Below are 19,599 nucleotides of genomic sequence, written 5' to 3'. Positions count from 1 at the left end.
TGCAGATATGGTGTATGCCTTGTTCTGGTGTCTCTGCTGCTGGAGGGTTGCATAGTGGGTGCGTGGGGACATCAGCACCTTAGGCTGTCACAGCTCTCCTCCTGCCCATGGCTTGCCAGAGCCGAAAGACAAAGCAAATTTTTGACCTAGAAAACAAAATGCCAAAACACTTTGTTAGTTCATATCTCCAGAACAGAGGCGGTGCCTAAATTGGAGTTTTCAGCCTTTACTTTTTCAAGTCCGTGACACTTAAGGTGACTGAACTTTCCTAACAGCCTCAGCAGTGTAGGTGACTGTGACCTGACATCTCCCAGTTTAGAATGGTGACCAGTAGGCTCCCTGCTTTGACTTCTGGGAAGCACAAGACAGGTAGAAAGAATTAAAGCCCTGCATTCTTCAGGCTACTAAATGGAAGATGTTGATGGATAACAAAAACATGCTGTGTTTCCTAGAGAAGCCTTGTCTAAAAAGTCAGTTAATGTTTTATGTTTTCAGAAGATTTATGCGGCTGCATCAAGTTTTAACGTCAAAAAACTATTTAACAGTAAATGAAAAAAAAGCTGAAAAATCCAAGCAATAATTCATGCTTTATGAAACAAAGCAGCTACTTCCTCCCTAGTTTAGAAAGAAACTTACTTCCTCTCTAGACAGGGTTTGATGAACAGCGTCTTTACAAGATCTAGAAAAAAGAAATGTTAGAAGTTTGGTCTACTCACAATAAGCAAAGACAGGAACAGAACACTGATGGTGCCCATTAAAAATGAGTAATTTCTACTCTTCTGAGGAAGAAGTGGCCTCACCAGTGACTACAGCAAAGAAAAAGAGGTGCTGAAAACAGGACTGTAAATGAGACAGAACTAGGGGAGAGAATACATATCTTACACAGTCAGAGCCTGTGAAGGGAAGAACTACTGGAAATATGTAGAAAATATGTAATTTTTATGCAGCAAGTTTTACAGTAAATTTGTCTATTTTTTAATAACCAAAATGTCTGGTCTGTAGCAAGTTTTATTTTGAATAAACATGGAAGGCAAAGTGATTCACTGTGGGCAAAGACGAAGTGAAACATGGGTAATAGTGATGACAGCAGTATCAGTGCTTATCACTCAGAGTGCATGCAGGCATTGACAAAAATAAGCATTATCCCTTCCTTGTGCTCTTATGACATAAAAGAGTTTGAGTTCATGAAAAATTGTAATTTCTCTGCTGGAAGAGCAAAGACTGTACTTCTAGTCTCTGACCCAGTGCACGAGTGATGGGGCCAGGTAATGGTTCTGATGCTGCCATTATGGGGACTCTTGATTCTGCCTCCAAACCTGGCACGTAATTTAGATAGTCACTGATATCACATGGGTGAAGTTGGGATGTGCTGAACTTAAATTTATTATATTGCTTTTACTGCATCTTATTAAAGCATGAATGGCTCCCTGATACTCTCTAAAAGGTATGACAATTTCATCTTCTGGTTGTTAAGTTTTATCACTACTTAGCTCATTTTCTCCTTGAGGGCTTATTATTGAGTTCTTCATTCAGTGACATCGTTGCCCTTTTTTAATCAGCATCCTAGAATTTAACATACAATGTTGCTTATAAAGATGAGAACATTATTACTTCATTCTTTTCACTCTAGTAATTTTTATATTACAGTGACCACCCTGTTTAAACATTTATCTGGAAAAGGCCATGATGAAAAGGAAATGTAATTAAATATAGGAACTAAATATTGAACTCCTGACTTGAGGCTGAACTGATAAATGAAATTAAATTTACATGGGGGGGGAAAAAGCATTGTAAAGCTCATCCAGTATTGCATTTTAATGTTTTATTCAACTAAATCTACAAAGCAAGCTGTATATATCAACTACAGGAACTGAAAATTTTTGAATGTCTTATTTAGAATCCACTTATTGTAATTGTGTAATACTAAAGTTCCTGGATCTTTGGGAAAAGAAAAACAAAATAATCATCTGCATTTGAAATTCAAGCAGCACTGATACAGAAGAGTTGGGAACGGCATAGTTTGGTTTTCCTAGACAGATTTAAAAAACAAAGAAAACAAAATAAGCAAAGCATTATACTTTATAAACAAGATTACTAAAGACAAATCAGTCTGTGTCCCTCATGTAAATTCAGGTTTTGGAGCAGGCTTGCTTTTGAAGGCTGTATGTATCTGCCCTCTCTGCATGTGTGTTCAGACTTCTTGGCAGTCGCTGTCACTGAATCAGGAAGACAGAACTGACTTTCCTGTTGGACTAATTATAGTTCTTTAAAGAGATTAATTAACCCTTCTTTTCCTACAGAGCGACTTTATCGTGTCAGAGGGAGGCTGCAGAGTGTTACCTGCTGCTTGGGATTGCTTTCGTGGCTCAGAGTAGCAGTGCAATGATGCTTACAGCCAGAGTCTCATGTTGGGCAGATGTCTTGGTGACCAAACTGTGTGTACAATGTAGTGCTTCCAGAATTACACTCTGAGCCTGGAATACTGCTGAATCCATGGCTGGCAGTGGATTTTGACAGCTCTGTGAGATACAGTTGCAAAAAACAACCTATGATTTAAAAACTTTTGGAAATTAAAATCAATGTATATTTCTTTGGTTTTGTACTTTCCACAAAGTGCTTTTCACCCGTACCTATAGCACAGTAAAATTACCTATTCCCTTCCTTCCTTCCTTGCTTCCTTCGTGTGTTCTGTGGGTCTGAAAAATGGTTGGTTATTTCTCTGATGTGGTGCTGTCTGGGTAGATATGGGGTATGTATTGTCCTCTGGGAACACTGGGCAGCTGACAGCTGTGGTAGTTGGTACCTGAGTGGTAGGTGCTGTGCAGTGTGGGTGTTAGGGCTGCAGACCACCTCGCTGCTCTGCTGAGCTTTCTGAACCAGTCCCCTGGGGAGAAGGGACAGGAGGATAGATTTCCCCCAGTGGTATGTTAATTGTTGTGCCATCTGTGTGACCGAGGGCATGGGTGGGATTTTTGGTGTGATCAAGACAGCAGTGTGCTAGAAAGGGAACAATCACTAATCCCTTGGACTAATTCATGAGTAAGGGCTGGCTGCTTAGGAAGGAAGGGAAGACAAGTCCTTGGGCCTCTCAGCTTTCCCTCAGGCTGGGTTTTCGAAGCACAGGCGGGTGTGGAAATGAGCAGTGATGCCTAAGGACTCCAGATGAGGGTAACAGAAATAAAGTGATATTGTGGCAGTAGGAAACAAGTGTGCATAAAATTTCCCTAAAGCAATTAATCTTTAATGCTTCCTCAGTGTCTGGGTCTTCTGCCCTGGCTTTTGATTAGTGGTGACACACACAGCTGGGCACTAGGCTCCCACAAGTTCCTCTGATGTAACTGGGGTGCTGTATCATATACAGAGGATGAATCTTTTTCAAGTGATGTTGCTGTGGAAAGGTGGAATCAGTATCTTGGAGACTGTAACCAGGGGGAAGCTGCAGAGGACACTGGTGGTGGTCATCAGAGAGCTTCTTTCATTCAATATGTACAAATTCTCAGGCTTGAAGCAAATGAGGCAGAACACAGGATATATTCCTCTTTACTTTCCAGTATTTGTCTCTGATTTATCTTCAGCAGCACTGATTCTTTCCTGTAAAATCATAGCTCTCTGGGCCTCTTCCTCTCCCGTGCTATTCTAGACTTCAGAAAACTTAGCAGGAATGATCAGTTTGACATCCAGTGAAGTAATTCCTGACTGTGAGGGTGGTGAGGCATGGGAACAGGTTGCCCAGAGAAGCTGTGGATGCCTCATCTCTGTAAGTGTTTAAGGCCAGGTTGAATGGGTCTGTAAGCAACCGGGTCTAGTGGAAGCTGTCCCTTCCTATGGCAGAGGGGGTGGAAGGAGATGGTCTTTAAGGTCCCTTCCAGCCCAAACCCTGATTCTACATTAATTGCTGGGAGAGAAGGAGAAAGGAGCCGAAGTTGGTCAATAAGAAAGGCTTAGCAGGTTGCAAAGACGGAAAAATGTAGGATTTGCGCAGCAAAGGATATTTTGGCTTGGGATTGAAGGTAACTGCACATATCCAGCCTGAGTCGAGTGTGGCTGGAAGCTGATCAATGATGTCCAACCGTGATTTACTTTCCCCCCTTATCTCTGCTAAACAGTGTTTAGCAAACTCAGAGTGCATTGCAGCCAACTTATGCTCTCTTAATACAGAAAGCTGAATGAAAGCTGGACTCAGATAGCACTCCAGTGAAAAACTGCAGAAAGGCTGGCATGTTATCAGTTGTTACTTCCTCCAAGAGCAAGCTGTATTGTGTGGTTCCATTATCTGAAACTGAGTGGGATGGTGGGGTTGGGTACAGACATTTAAAAATGTGATTTGTGTTTTTCTTTCTTCACAGAATCCAGCCTAAAGTATTTCCTGGGGCTTTTCTCAGAATCTGGTCAGTGCAGCAAGTTAATTAGTGACAGCTTTATATCAGAGACTAGAAATTTAGCGTGGTGACACTGTAATATCTTTTTAAGATGACCTAGATTAGAAATGTCTTGTTCTTGGTTTGTAGAATTCTGTTCAAATATTTAATATGACTTGGAGCTGAGTTTTTTCTTTTGCTTCCTGCAGAGACAGAAATAAAATTCAAGGCATAAATACTTAAAATGCTTCCAGGACCTGAACAGTTTCAGGGATGAGAGGAGCTGGAGTTAGATTAGAATACACCAGAAACATACAGCCTGCCCCCATGGTCTACACAATGCTATGGCACGGATAGGGATGAGAGATTTGCTGTGTTTCACTCAGCTGCTTATGGCTGTATGGATTTCACCTTCTGAATTTTACAAGATATCCAGCTTACAAGTTAGAACTTTGAATTAGGTTATAAATGAGATTGCTGAAAATGCCTTACTCAAGGCATATGTCAAGAGAGCTTCTTCCCGCTGAAGGCTGGAGGGGCAGGACCAGTGCAGTCTCAGTTTTGGTCCAGTCAGATCTGAAGTCTTGACTTCAGAGCTGGCTAATCCAAAGCAGGAGGAAGAATTTGCTGCTTTTCCCTCCCCTCTCTGGTTACTTCCTCGAGATTCTGCCTGTGTTTAATGAGCCTGAAATAATCCGTACAGGCATATCACTGGGATGAAGAAGGGTGTATCCACCCTTTTTGTTAACATCACCATGTTCCCATGGCTTAAAGCTCTCTGCTAACCATCGTTTTAGCTCAGTGCATTGGGACTGAATTCCCCTTGGGCAGGTCCCATTTACAGTGTAGTTTCAGTTGGTCTGTGAGACTTTGTGGATAGCACAGAAAACTGTCATCTACTCATCTCACCCCAGAGGAGAAGGGATTCTGGACCCTACATAAAGAGGCTGCAAGCAGGACTTCTCTATGCAAAACTCTCAGTGAAAGCAGTTTGGCAGGCTTTTGGGAACAGGCTACTTCCTTTTTTAGTTTCCTTTTAAAATTTTTTATTTTTTTTTTAACTCCTTGCAATCATGGTGAATTTAGATGGTGAGATGGCACAGCTTTTCCCACCCCTCTGAAAACTTTTCCCTCCCTCTGAAAGATGATGCAGCTTTCTATGCTTGGGGTTTTTAAAAGCACCAAACATTGCTATCAGTCAACAGACTGATAGCAGATTAGTTCAAAAATTTTTGCTCTGAACATAAAATGCGAACATTGTTAGGTGGCTCTTAAACGCATTTTGTTTGTCTTGTTCTGAAAAATTGAAGGTCCTTGGCACAGCAAGACTATGTTTTTCTACATACTGTTCTGAAGTGTTTGGCAGCCAGTGAGTGGTGAGCTACATACACCAGTGTAAACAAGACATCAGAGAAAGAGACGGGCAGATCTTCAATTACAGTCAGGCAAGAGCTTCTCAAGGACTAAGAGGAGGAGGCTGTGAGATGCAGAGAGATTTGCTTTGTTTAGCAGATCAGAGGGGCAGGGTAGCCTGAGAATGGATAAACCAGACAGAAAAATAAGACAGTAGTTTACCAAACCAGTTTCTTGAAAAAGAGTTGAGCAAGTGAAGAGCTAAGCCTGGGCCTAGCTTAGGCACTCTCAGATCTCATTAGTTTCTGATGCATTACTTGAGTCACTTGTAAAAATCTATGAAAGTAGATGGAGATCCATTGAAATCCTAATTTAGTTCCACAGACCCTTTTGTCACTTATATGGGATTTAGAAGGTCAATACCTGCTTCTTCTGGAATTCATGTATGGGGTTCATTTCCCCTAGCGTGATCCCAGAAAGATATCTCATTTTCAAAGAAGCTACCTGGGATAAGTAGTGGCAGTGCAGACACGTTGCCATTGCTCTTCTTCAAACATCCTCTTCTCTGATGGGCAAAATGACTTGATGAGCTCTCTGTTAAGAGGAAGTGTTCAAATACCACAGGCATCCACGGTGTGGCCAAGGAATCGTAAAAGGACGGTAAAGTCAGGCTGGATTGGGAAATCCTCTGGTTTGTTTTGGCTTTATCGTTTAGCTAGGTTACTGTAATTCAGCTTTCCGGATCTCATTAGGCAGTTGATCAAGCTGTCACCAGCTCTTTCTGCTGTTGTCATTAGAGAGAGGTAGAGAATAATGCCCTGCTTAACAGCACAGACAAAAATGAGTGTTAAGCACATTGCCACTGCCTTGACAACAAGCAGTTACATGCTTCAGCTGATTAAGTGCTGGTGGTTTGCTTTTTATTTTGTAGTAAGGTTGCATATTTACTGAGATAAATTTGACAAGACTAATACAGGAATATTCATGAAGGAGCTGGAGAGGACATCGTGAATGGTACTGTTTAGAGACTCAAGATACACAGTTTTTGTTTTTTAATATAAAAACATCTGTTTAAAAAAAACACCAACTAATTACTTTTTGTCAAGCTTGAAAGTGTTCTTTTTGCAAGCGTTCCTTTTGGTATCAGACTGGTGGTGCATGACAACAACACAGAATAGTAAGCTTTTTGCTACTGAAGTGGAATAGCTCACAAAAAAATAAATGAGAGACTGAAGTGTAAGCTATTAACTTTCATCTTTCATAAGCTATGACCTCTCTAGCAAAATTAAAAATGGGGTTTGGATTAGAGATGGCACCTGCAGTTTGGGTCTAAAAAGGGGTTTGTAAAAACTAATTTTTTTTCCCCTTCCTTTCTGGCTTTGCTGACCACCTTGTTTTGCAGAAGGGCATCTGAAGTGGACTGCACTCCCTCCCTCTCTTGTGTTCGTTTTTGTTCACTGGATGACTTTTTTGCCCTCCTCTGTTACAAAGAGGCTCTAAAGAGACTAATCTAAAATAAGTGGGGCTTGCCTTGATTTTACTAGGATGGTCACTCCGTGGCTGAGCACCCCTATGCCGAGCCTTTGCCTCTAGAAGAGGAAGCTCTGTTTGGGCAACAATTACCCCAGACCAGAGGGGATCAGTGTGTCTAGATGTGATATGGACAGAGAGAGGGTCTCTAACAAAGCTGGGCTGCCAACATTACTGCTTGATTTGTATGATAGGAACTGGAAATAACAGAGAAGAGACAGCTGCATGTACAAAATCAGTTTATTTTGGGAGCTGGGGCTCTGAGCCTCTGTCTTGCCTCCCTTCTTAGTACTGAAGGGTTTCAGCACGAGATTGTGACCATGGCTGGAAGCTACTTGAGAAGAAATAGAATGAAGAAGATTTGTATCCTACTTCCTCATCTGGCAAGAATGCATATGCTTACCCTTCTGGCTGATGCTTTGCATTCAAGGTTAACTTTTCCCAGATACTGGGATGTATTTAGTGCACGGGGTTGTCTCAGAGACATCTTGCAGGCTTTCCAGAGGGTATCCAGACAAAGCTGCTCAGAACTAGTAATGGTAACTTGTTGGAAGAAAGACTGTAATAGCTCATTATAACTCTCAGGCTCATCTTTCTGTTTAATTTGTGCCTGTCCAAAGTAATTTTGAAGCTGCTGGATTTGTCACAGTCACATGCATCATGCTAGGAAGATACTGAATTGTTTTCTGAAGTGAAGACAATTTTGAAACCTTTTTAAATTTCCATTTCATTTCTTTGGCCTGGCTACCTGACATTGCATTCATCAGCAGAGCTTGATTTTTGCTTGTTTTTTTTTTTTTTTTCCTGTCAGCTTCAATAGTTTGGCTGAATTTGAGTACAAGGATATTATCAGGATATGTTGAATCAAGCTAACTTTGTTAATCTGTTCCAGATTCAAAATAGAGGTAAAACATCTGCTCTGGTTGTTGAGCAGAGCTCCATGCCAACTGTAGTATGCCTAATGTAAAGAAAGAGATGAAATGCTGTTATGAACTGATCTTCATGTTCACACATAGTTACTCTGCTATTAATGGAAATAACACTGTCATCAGCCTCAGTAGTTAAACATATTTAATCTGAATTTTATACTAGCTATGCAAAAAGCAAATACCAGTGACTAAAATCTGCAAAGGATTTTAGTGTTTTATGAAAACAGTAATAACTGACTGTGGCGCTCTTCAAGCGCAGTGTGAAATCCACCACCCTGTAAGAGAAATCAGGAAACATCAACATTAGTCTTTAATGTCTTTTAAAGTATATTTGACACTGGCTATGTAAGAGAAAGTGATGTGGGAGATTTTTATGAGTTTTTCTGGAGGTGGCAGGGGTGGCATGAGCGTGGAATGAGCTGCACTGTAGTGTTTAAGAGACAGGCAGAGGTGAGGCTCTGTGTGTGATGTGCAACACAAGGGGAAGTTACTTGAACCCAAGCAAGATCCCTCTGTAATACAATGGTAATGGTATGATGTTTTAGATCGTGCTCAAGTCCCTAAAATGTCTTGTCCCTCTCTTATGTTGTTTTCATAACCCTGGAGGTTTGCTGTTGTCTGAGGCTTGGTTTAGATACCCATGACAGCAGGACCTTGGAAGTGTTGCAGATCATTGCTAAGAGGAAGATGAGGTTCAAGAACATGTGAGACTGTGAGTGCAAAATATATGTCCTTAATATCTGTATATGAGCACATGTGAAAAAAACCCCATAGCTGTAATTACCTTCTGATGAGTAAATGAGATGGGATCTGAAATTCTCCTGGAATCATGCCAGGTGTGTTTCTACCCAAAGGCATTAGACTCCCCTTGAACTTTTGGGAAAAAAAAAAATAAATTATTGATTTCTGCTCTAGCTTATCCTTTTTGCATTAACCTTCATATTTATGGAAGTGTGGTGTGAATTTTGGCCTCTTTTGCTTTCATTGGTTCAATCTCTTGCCCACTGAAGCCTACAGAAAAGAATACCTTTGACTTTCAGTAATTGTTGGACTAGATCTATTTTTAAAATATGGTCTTGTACAGTTCACAGTTTGTAACTCAAATTGGTAACCAGTGCCCTGCTTTGTGTTGCCCTTAATGGAGCAGGAATACATCTTCCTTGCATGCAGCCATTCAAGCTCTGTATGCCTCGGGTGGGGAAAACAGATGATTTCTTTTAGTAACAACCTTTTATGTATTGCAAATTGTTCTCGTGTTTCCTTTACATTTTCTTTTGTGTATGCTGACCAGCTCTGATCTGTTTAGATTTTCCCTGTAAATCATGTTTTAGAGCTCTGTTTTGGTCTTCAAGTCAAGTAGTGCCCCAGACTAAATGTCTCCCTCCAGTCACAGCCTAAGCAGTACTGAGCTGTGTGACAGGACTACTGTGTGTTTTGCAAGTCTTAATCCTAATTTAAGTCTCTTCCTCTTTCATAAAGTTGTTCAGTTACATTCAGTTAATAAACTGCAATCCCAAATTCTTTCTTACCCAGAACTGCTGTGTAACAACTCTGGATTTCTCACTAACAGGCATGCTGTGTTCTCTTCCATACTGAACAGTGTCCTACTCTTCCTCCAGCCTAGTTGTTTGTATAATTTGTCAAGGCGGTTATAAATTCTGATCTTGCCCTCCAACATCCTTGTGTCGTCTCTTGTAGTTCAGAAATATCTGCAAATTTATTATGGCACTCTCTGTTTCACAGCTGCCTCCTCTGTGTGTACAGTAACATAAAACAGACCCCACTAACCAGCGGAAGTTCTAATCTTACCGAGTAAGATGTTACAGGATCAGATGCCACTCTATAGTTCTCTAAATCAGGACTAATTTTCTAAAAATGAAAGGATTTTTATTAGAGCATGTGATGAGTATCAATGCACGCTGCATATATCAGATAAAGCACTTAATTACAGTAGAGTAAGAGATAGACTGGACTGTTTCTCTGGACTGTTGAGTGTCCAGGCTGCCAGATGACAGGCAGGTCTCTCTGTTTTACTGCATTGAAGGAGGAGTATGAAAAGGTTGCTTAAACCAGCTGCAGTGTGTGTAGCAGTCCTTGCCTCGCAAGGAAGAGGGGTAAGTCATGGTTTCACAAGTGATAAACTAAAGGAAGATAAACTTGCAGCATTTCCGTTTCTTTTTCTTCTCCTTGGTTGCCATTGCTGCTGGTAGGGTCGGGTAAAGGCAGGATATCAGGTCTCCAGAGGATGTGGGGCCACTGAATGGAGGAGATGTCTCAGGTTGGGTTTGACAGCTGCAGCCAGCATGGACCTGTTCGTTCCCCCTGCACACAGAATGGGTTTTGATATTTTTTTTCTGCTTGTGGAATTTAACACCTAAGCAATTGGTTAAAAAAAATAATAAATTACTGGTGTGCTTGAAATGTGTTTGAAGATAACTGAGCAGGAAATGAAGCTTTTGGCAGAGTTGATGTTTTTTTTAAGTGAGCTTCTCTCCTAACTGCTTTATTCTTAAATGTCTAGCAAGGAGCAGGCCTGTCACTGGGGTTGCTGTTGCTCTGTTCTGCTGCTGAACGTTTAATTTCTCTTGAGGTTCATAACTTTGTGCTGCCTGGCCACCTCTCAACTGTGCTTCTGGTGGGGAGAAAATGCAGGGCCCTTTGGAAGGCAGGTAGTGTAACATGGCACAGGGCCTCTCAGTTGGGAGTTCTCTTAAGCTGATTTACACCAGCTGGAATTTTTACCCCCAGAGATTTTACTTTCTGCTATGTTCTTGTTCAGAAACACTGCCTTGGTGCCGGGACTCCTTCCCTGCTGCTGCCTAAATGATTGGATTATGGGGGAGGGGGAAAAATAAAAGAAGGGTGGAAAAAAAAAGACAAAAGCTCTGGGAGACAAAATACAGGTATGACAAGAAGTACTCAAATGGTTAAGTAGTGCAGCACTCGCTGCTGAGAATGTGTAAAAAAATTGGATCTTTTTTTCGTAGTGCCATTACAATCCATGATTGTTTAATGGTGTCACTGATACACAGCACAATACTGTTACACAAGACACAGTTTGTATCAAGGCAAAACCCCAAGAAACTTTGAACAAATTCAAGAGGACAGGAAAAATTCAGGGTACCATTAGATGGATTATCCTCGATCTTTGTAGGTATTTCAAGAAATCTTGTTGTCTGTGGTAGACTCTTCTTCACTAAAATGGGTAACAAATGCTGGTGAATATAGCAAATGTTATGCTACTATGTTTATTTTTGTCTCATTTGAAAAAGCTTTCTTATTTTAACTAGTCTGCATCATGCTGAGTCTCTCTCCACTTGATTAATGTAGGACAGAATTTATTAACTAATTTTCTGATCTGATCTGGAGGAACTTAAAAATCCCCCACCAAGCCCAACCCCAAATCCCAAAACTGAAACAAAACCCCACCACTTAAATCAAGACTAATGACAATGAAGGAAAGGACACTGGGCAAGCTGAATTAAAGTCTTAGTGCTTTTCCTTTTTAGAAGTGATCTAAATTTAACAGGCCATGGGTTATTTTGGTGCCTTTAACTGATAAGTTTAACAAAACATAGGCAACATGCAGTGCTTTTGGTGTGTAGAGGAACTTCAGGATTCCAGGAATGGCAGGATGTAACCTTCACTTCACCTGGAAACATAAGCAATTCTCAGGGCAGTTGATAGGCTTCATAATGAAAAATGGGAGGCAGCCAAAATCTGGAGCCAAGCTAACAGCCAGAAATAGATCTGCTGAGAGGCTTGTTTTGCACCATCCAGAATGGCATATCAGAAATTGTGCAAACAGAAATACCAGACTTGATCCAGCATTGCAGAAGCAGGGTCAATCCTGACTATTTTCCTTTTTAAGTATCATGAAGGCTTGACCAAATGAATGTTGAGCTGAAGTTTCAGCTGTCTCAATTTTTGTTTTCTTTCTTTCTCACTTGCTTGAAATACAAGCGTGTGTTTGATAGTGCATATTTGCAACTAAAGGTGTTCAAGTGTGTATCCCCAAGAACTTCAGCTCCCCTGCTCCAGCAGCATGGAAATGGGGCAGCAGAGAGAGAAGCCAAGGTTTGAACCTCTTGGAGAAGATGAGTAGAAGGGAGGAAAGGGCTGGGCACAGAGCGGACCAGAAGGGAGGGTGCAGGGCTGGTGGGGAGGCAGGGATGTAAAGCTGGTTTATTCTCGTTACTTCACAAGGAGTGTGTTTCTGGGAAAGTGTACTGAAGTGTAGTCTGGTTTGCACATCACTCACTAAATGATCATTTGTGATTTTGTGTAATTATAGAATCAGATCTATTGTCTTCTCTGTCTGGCCAGAGACACAGAGTTTTGTGGGTGGGGTGTAAGCAAAAGCCATCAGGGCCCTGCTGAGAGGGATCAGAGAGCCAAAAGCCTGTGGGAGTACAGCCTGGATTTCCAGTCTCAAGCCCAGTTTGTCATTGCAAAGGCTTGACTGGTATTGGAGGGGAAATCATTTAAAAGCGTGTGATGCAGGATGTGTCATGACAGCCCTGCTCCCTTTTCAGGGTTGAGCCATGCTCTAAGCAGTTCAGGCTGTTCTTTTCCAAACCTAGTGTAAGCAATGTTCAAAACGAGATCCTTAATGGAAGGTGTTTGTCAGCTCATCATCAAACAGTCTTATTTCAAAGATCTTTATTGTTACTACTTACTTTAACCCTTTGCCAGCAATCATACTTTTCCATTCCCCTAATGCTGTGCAATATTAGTAATGAAGGAGAATTTGGGGTTTTGGAAAGTATACTTGTTCACCTAAAGCTGGTGATGTGATTTTTCCCTTCACAAGATGCAAAAGGGTATTTTTGGTAGGTTGTATTTCCAACCTCTGAACCCAATCAGTCCTGGATACCAGGCACCCAGCTGAATTCATCTGGAGGGGTGGGAGTCCTCCCAGGATGCAGGTCCTCCCCTGGACCATGCTGCCCCGAGGCTTTGCAGCCTGCACAAGCTGCCTGGCTACCCAGCAGATTAAGGTTGGAGCTGCTCTATTTCAGTAGCTGTTTATTTGTGATTGTTATGCAATTAGCAATGTATGCCAGTGATTAAACTCAGGTTTGTAATGTTACCAGCAATGGCAATATATGATGATCATGTTAGAATTGCCATTATTTCAACTGATTTTGCACCAAGTATTTCTGCAAATATTCACGTCTTCATTTGTGAAACCACTGTGGGAAAGGCTGAGTGCATACCTAAGTGGAAACTACCTATGGACCATGTTAGCATTAAATGAATTATTCAGACATTGGTGAAAAATTACTTAGGAACCACTTGTGCATTACTGAGCATTTGAGTAATCTTGAGGGGAGGGGAGAAAGCACTGAACACAAACACTGCTTGTACACACTGCTGTCCTTGCAGACATCCTTGCCTGATGCCACTGATGCTGCTCAGAATGTGTCCCTTAGGGTTAGACCATACTGGGAGCCACAGGTTTGCTCTGGGGTATTTTCCATTTGGTCACTGAGAATTGTTTTGCATTTTGTTGAAGTTGCCATTCATCATTTGAATCAAATTGTTGGAGGGACAGGCTTTCAGCACTGAGGCTGTGGGCAGGTTCAGGATCCTGTGTTGTCCAGGCAAGTGCAGACAGCCCCCTCCAGCTCCTCTTTCTTTAGAAAGTTTAGGTACAAGGTTGCTCTTGAAGCTAAACATATGCTCTAGTTACAGTTTATATATAAGTTTTCCTAATCTCAGGAGAGCATAACAGCAAATGAAGCAGTGATGGATTCTCCACTGCTCCTGGGTGCCCTGTGCCATTGGCGCTGAAGTCCTTTTTATGGTCTGAAGGATGAATGCAGCCTGAGGTTTTGGAGAAGCTGTTATAAATGACATGGAAAGAAATGGGGGGCCATTACAGGAAAAACTAACACTTCTTGCAGTGGAACTTAAATGCCCATTACATCCCTCTAAACAACTTAGAGCACAGCATGGCAGCAAGTTATAAAGTCATTGGTCTAGGGAAAGTGTCAGAGCACAGTGGTGTCCTTTAAATGCCAGCCTAAAAACAACATGAAGATCTCTCAGTTTGTAAGTGCCATCTACACAGAGTTTTTCTTACTTTGAGGAGTGTTGACCTGTGTTTTGTTGAATACCTCTGTGTGTCATGTAAATTTGTTGGTCCTTGAGCATTGAAACGGGGTGGAACAAATTGAAATAAGTAGCCATGTGTAGGCACACATGCTGTCCTTTCTGCAGTGGATTGATGTGCAATCCTTAAATCATTTGGCTAGTCTGCAAAACATGGAAGGACGTAAGAAGATAGAATTAAATGAATTGAAATATTTTTTTCCTGCTGTGTTTGAGATGTTGCAGCGTACAGGGTATTTATTGATCCGCTCAGTATAAATGCCCCAGGTAAGTACATTCACTCACTTAACAATGCTGTCAGTTGGCCAAGGTGATTCCAGAGAACCAGTATACCCTATTTACAAATTTGATTCTCTCTGCTGGCCTTCCAGTAGTTTGGACAAGTCATTCTGTGAAAATCTGTAATAGCTCTGAAACATCCCTTAGCAACCATCCAAGGGCATTCTTCTCCAGATACCAGCTCTGTGAAAGTACTTTGCTGTCAGAAGTCAGTATACAGAAATTCCATTAACAGAAAGGCACTCTTTGAAATAACAAATCAAGAGTAAACTTCTTTTTGTATTTACCCAGCAATTAATTCCTGAAACACAGTAAAAGGCTAGCCCCTGATGCAAATGAAAAAGACTACAAGGTCTGTTAAAAATTATTAGTATTGAGTAATTTCTGTACATGGAACTGCATAAATACTGAGCATCAGGGAAATGCACTCTGAAAATGAAGAGAAATCTGGTTAATGACTGTTCACTAATACAGACTGGTAAGTTAAAACAGTATTTCAGATATTCATGTGCTGTATGCTCAGAGGGAGAAAGTCCTAAACTAAAATTAGGAAGAGTGAAGTCTGCTGTGACCAGTGGAAGGAAATATATATACGTGATGTCACATTGCAGACAACCTTGTAATCTTGATTAATGGGATTACCTACAGAAAAAGGTGTTTGGCAAAACATTGTCAAAATCAATACCACTTTGAAATGATTGTGTGTTTTGCTACACTGCCTTGCTAGTTAAAGAGAAATGAATACATGGACATATACAGGTGTTTAGATCAGGAACTTGATGTAATGAAATTAGATCTAGTAAAGGATCAATATATAACTTCTTTTCACTCACAAGACTAAGTGACAGTATATTATATCAAATTGGCATGGCAATCGATTCTCCTTTCCCAATCCCCCTTCAGCTCTTGTCAAACAAAATATGGCTTAAATAAGTCCTTGTTAGTGAGTCAGGATGTCTAAAATCAGGGTAAAATATTTAATATATGTTAGTTATTTGTTACTCAACAAAAATACTAACTGGTTTGCTAGGAGATTCAGCACCCACTTTGGACATAATAATTAAAATGATGGTTGAGACAGTCCCCTTAAATACTGCATCTCATCTGGAGTTCAGAGACTCACCAGTGCCACTTAGTAATAGTCTCTGCTGTCCCCTGTGCTGTCAGACCTATGGAGGAGAATTTCCCAGTGCTGGACTCTTTCTGTCAGTGTGGCTTGGCTCTGTGGGCACCAGCTGAGCCACAAGACATTCTTCCACGTGGGTTGAAGTTCTCTGTTGCTGAAATAATTGTACCTTCAGTTCAACAAGCTAATTTTCCCTGGTGGATTGAAGTCTTTGTGATAGCCCCATGTGCCGTAAAGGTAGGGATATGTTGCAACATTGGAAGATGTCTCCAGGTAAAATTTTATTTTTACTAAAATGCTTGTTACAGCACAAAGTAAAAAACAGTCTAATAAAATTTGTTGGTAAATTTTGTACTTATCATAATAACTCTGTAGAAAAAGTAACATGGAAAGGGTTTTGCTAGCTGCTGGAGTATATTCTCAGAAAAAAATGTGAACACTCCCAGCTGAAACTCTCTTTAAGAATTTGGAAGCTCCAGAGAGCTGAGATGATGAAACAGTTGTTCATCATTCCAAAACCCTGCACCCTTGCTTAATTCTAATAATAGTTTTATATAACCTGCTCTGTGCTTGTGCTTTTTAATTCATTATGAGTATTTAAGAACTTCTGAATTTGAAGAATTTTAAAGCAAAATGTTTCTGTAAACGAAATAACTCATTAGTAGTGTCACAGGTTTTAGAAATTATTTCCAAAAATATACTTTATCTTTCTTTGATAATAAGGAAGGGTCATTATCTACCCTTCAGGAATTAGAAAAAAAGAAAAAAAAAAAGAAGTTAGTTGAAGTCATTCATGCATGACTATGGTAATCAGTGAAGATCAAAGAAGTAATCTGTTCAGGTCATTGGACGTCCATCACCTATGTGTGTGTAACTGCACAAGGTCCATCCCATCACTGTCAGCTGCTGAACAGAGCAATACTTTTTCCATTGTGCTGATGGATGTGGATGCAGGTTCTCAGCTCTGACCTCATATTGCAGCAAAAACACTGCAACAGGCTTCTGACATATTTTTCCCAAACAGGGCATTATACTTGACCGAGCATCTTACCTCGAAACATGTCTTAATATGTAATAAAATTTCCTTGACAATAATGTGTCTCCCTTCAAAACTAATACCTTGGAAAATGAAGTGGAATAATGATGTAGTAGATTAGGAAAATGGCCAGTTGGAGGCTGCACAGCAGTGACTCAAGATGATTATTAACCTGTACTGGTTTTATCTATCCTTTCCAATTGCAGGCTCTGATAGTTCCCCATTGTCTCTGTCTCTTGCTGTTACAATTAGCAGTGAAATATTCTATTGTAATTAATTTATAAGGTAAATTATGGGGAAAATGGGCTGAAGGACTAAGACCTTTGTAATGGGTATATGGCAACTTTCTCCTGTCAGCAAAGATTATGTGTAGCAGTTGTGTGAGACTTATAACCTGCTTCAGAGGCACAATAAATACTGGGGTTTGATATAAGGAACTGCAGGTAGATATGACCATGGTGTGGTGGACATAGATTGAGATGAGGATCTTATCAAAATTTTACAAGTCTAAAGAACACAGTGTTATTATCAATGTGCTTTCTGTGTTAAGTAGCTGGTACTAATTAAAAAGGTCAAGCATTTCCTGTAAAGCCAAGCCTCTGATTCAGATTTCTGGCAGAGGGATAACGGGTCAAAGTGTATTATTGTAGATCTTCCTCTCTTTTTTAATGTAACAATGAACAGTACTTTACTCTTGCCCTTTTAAAAGAAAAATGTCACTCGTAACAGCATTTGAACTTTTTTTTTTTAAAATCCAATAGATCTGAGTTTTTTTCCCTCTTTTTTCTCTTACCTATGTCTGAGGTCTCAGCTGAAATGCCATCAGAGCCTGGCTGATATCTTTTGTTTAGTGCTGGGCATCCCTGCAAATGAGTTCAGAGACTAATCCAAGCTGCTGCTGGGGATATTTGTTGCTTGGCCAGTGGGTTGTGTTGCCATTCAGCTTGAAATTGAGGAGTTCTCTGCTTTCCTCTTATTTTTTTTTAATTTAAATATTATTATAAATGTACATGAAATGAAAATATTTTGGTGTGAGCATTGTGATTTCATAAACATTCACTGATTCTTCATAGCTGTTAGTATTAGGAGAGAAGGGAACAGACTGAGCATCCTTCAGTGGGCAATAGTCTCTCTGGCCATTTTGACATGGGCTGGGAAGGAAACATGCTAAATGGGTCAAGTGAAATGCTATTTTTTTTCTTTTTTCTTTTTCAAACACCCACAACAATCCATAAGACTGCAGACAGTTGTGATAAGAGATGCTGCTTTAGTCCTTTTTCCATTGGAGGAGTGGCAAGAATTAAATTCCAGTGTGACTGTTTCTCAAGGACATAAGGGATTAATATGTCTTAAAATAGACATCATTAACTTAGAAATGTATTTTCCACATTTGAACTTGATGAATTTTGCAGTGAAAAGATAGGGGGGAAAATGGTATTTTCTTTGTTCTTTCAGCCTGTTTGTGAATTTTGAGAGAACCTGTTTACAAGAGAGTTAAATTCTGAAGAGTCTCAAGAACTGTTGTGGTTTTATGTGCTTAAGTAGGCAGGCATGCTTCCATTTTGCAGGGTTATTTTAGATTCTGGTGATTGCATGGCACCACAAACTCTGTTTTTGCCAGTAGGACCATGAGACAACCTGGAGGTGGGCAGTGTGACTGGGGGGTGCCCACACTGCCTTCAGGAGGGGTCATGGTGCAAGTGGGGCCATCTCCTGTTTCAGCAATTGCTCCAGGGAACAGGGATCTTTGTAATTTGTCCCCTTCTTTTTCTGATCTCCAGCAGCAAGATTTTTATTCTTTTACTTCAGCGGATCATGTCTTGCCAGCTTGGTTAATAACTCAAATATTTGCTGCTGGGGGTCCAGAACAAACGTAGCCAGAAGGACAGAAATTGCCAGCTCCGGACGTGCAACGGGACAGTTGAGCATATGCAGCTCCCTCCCACTGCTGGGTGACGCCAGCACTGCCAGAGGAATGAGTGTGGCATATTGTTTCTCCTGTATGCCCCAATATTTATTTATGCATTCCGATCCATAATAGCATAATAACAGACTTGGAACAATAAGATAATTATTTTGCTTCTTGGGTGGTTAAAATTAACTGTGCTTGTTGCATATTTATTCAGTAAAAAAAACACAAGATGTTTAGTAATTGCTCAGAAACTCATTATCTGCATAATGTTCTGTTTCTAAATGTGTATTGCATGACCATTAATCTGTGCCAACAGCAAACATGCAGCAATATCTGATGTAATTAGTTTCCCCCTTACATGCCAAGGAGAACATCTGGGCTAATTGCATGTTGTTGACAAAAGTTGCCATTCTAATGGGGGTCTCTGTTTGTGCACACACACACACACACTCATTATATGCCATGATTTCAGTTTATCCTCAAGCAGACTGATAGTTCCTACTGATGAGATACTCTTGGTGATTTGTTGCTGGGATCATAAAATGTCTGGAGGCAACATTAGTAAATGTTAGCAGGAATAAGATGCTCTCCTCTTAAGCAGAAAATAAACAAACCTGTAATGCTGCTTCTTCTGTTTCGTTTTTCCAGCCGCCACTGGTCCAAGCGATTTTCAGTGGTGATCCAGAAGAGATCCGGATGTTGATCTACAAAACTGAGGATGTCAACGCCTTGGTATGTGACTGGGCATGTTTTGTGCCTGTGGTACATAAGGGCTGTGCTTATGGGCTGTTACAATGAAAAATGTCCTTAGTAATTAACACATAACAGAATGAAAATGATTTGGAAGTAAGAAATTTGGGACTTCAGTGGAATCCTAATTAGTCGTCTGAAATATAATTGTCTCCAACAGTTGACTTTAAATTTTCTTACTGTATGGTAATTATTCCAAATGTGCAGGT

The 19,599-nt window shown here is 40.5% G+C and overlaps 1 protein-coding gene across 16 annotated transcripts in view; it reads left to right on the top strand.

Annotated features, from left to right (window-relative positions):
- ANKRD44 (ankyrin repeat domain 44) overlaps positions 1-19,599 on the top strand; it is a 137,201-nt gene that overhangs the window by 41,429 nt on the left and 76,173 nt on the right. For all 16 annotated transcript variants that reach the window (XM_064660518.1, XM_064660508.1, XM_064660506.1 and 13 more), the window contains exon 2: positions 19,289-19,372. In XM_064660518.1, the coding sequence (XP_064516588.1) occupies positions 19,289-19,372 (84 nt within the window). The remainder of the gene's footprint in view (positions 1-19,288; positions 19,373-19,599) is intronic.

The sequence above is a fragment of the Pseudopipra pipra genome, chromosome 7, assembly GCF_036250125.1.
Source record: "Pseudopipra pipra isolate bDixPip1 chromosome 7, bDixPip1.hap1, whole genome shotgun sequence".
NCBI classification, from domain to species: domain Eukaryota; kingdom Metazoa; phylum Chordata; class Aves; order Passeriformes; family Pipridae; genus Pseudopipra; species Pseudopipra pipra.
The sequence above is the reverse complement of the archived record's forward strand: the minus strand, read 5'-3'. Positions and strand labels throughout refer to the sequence as shown.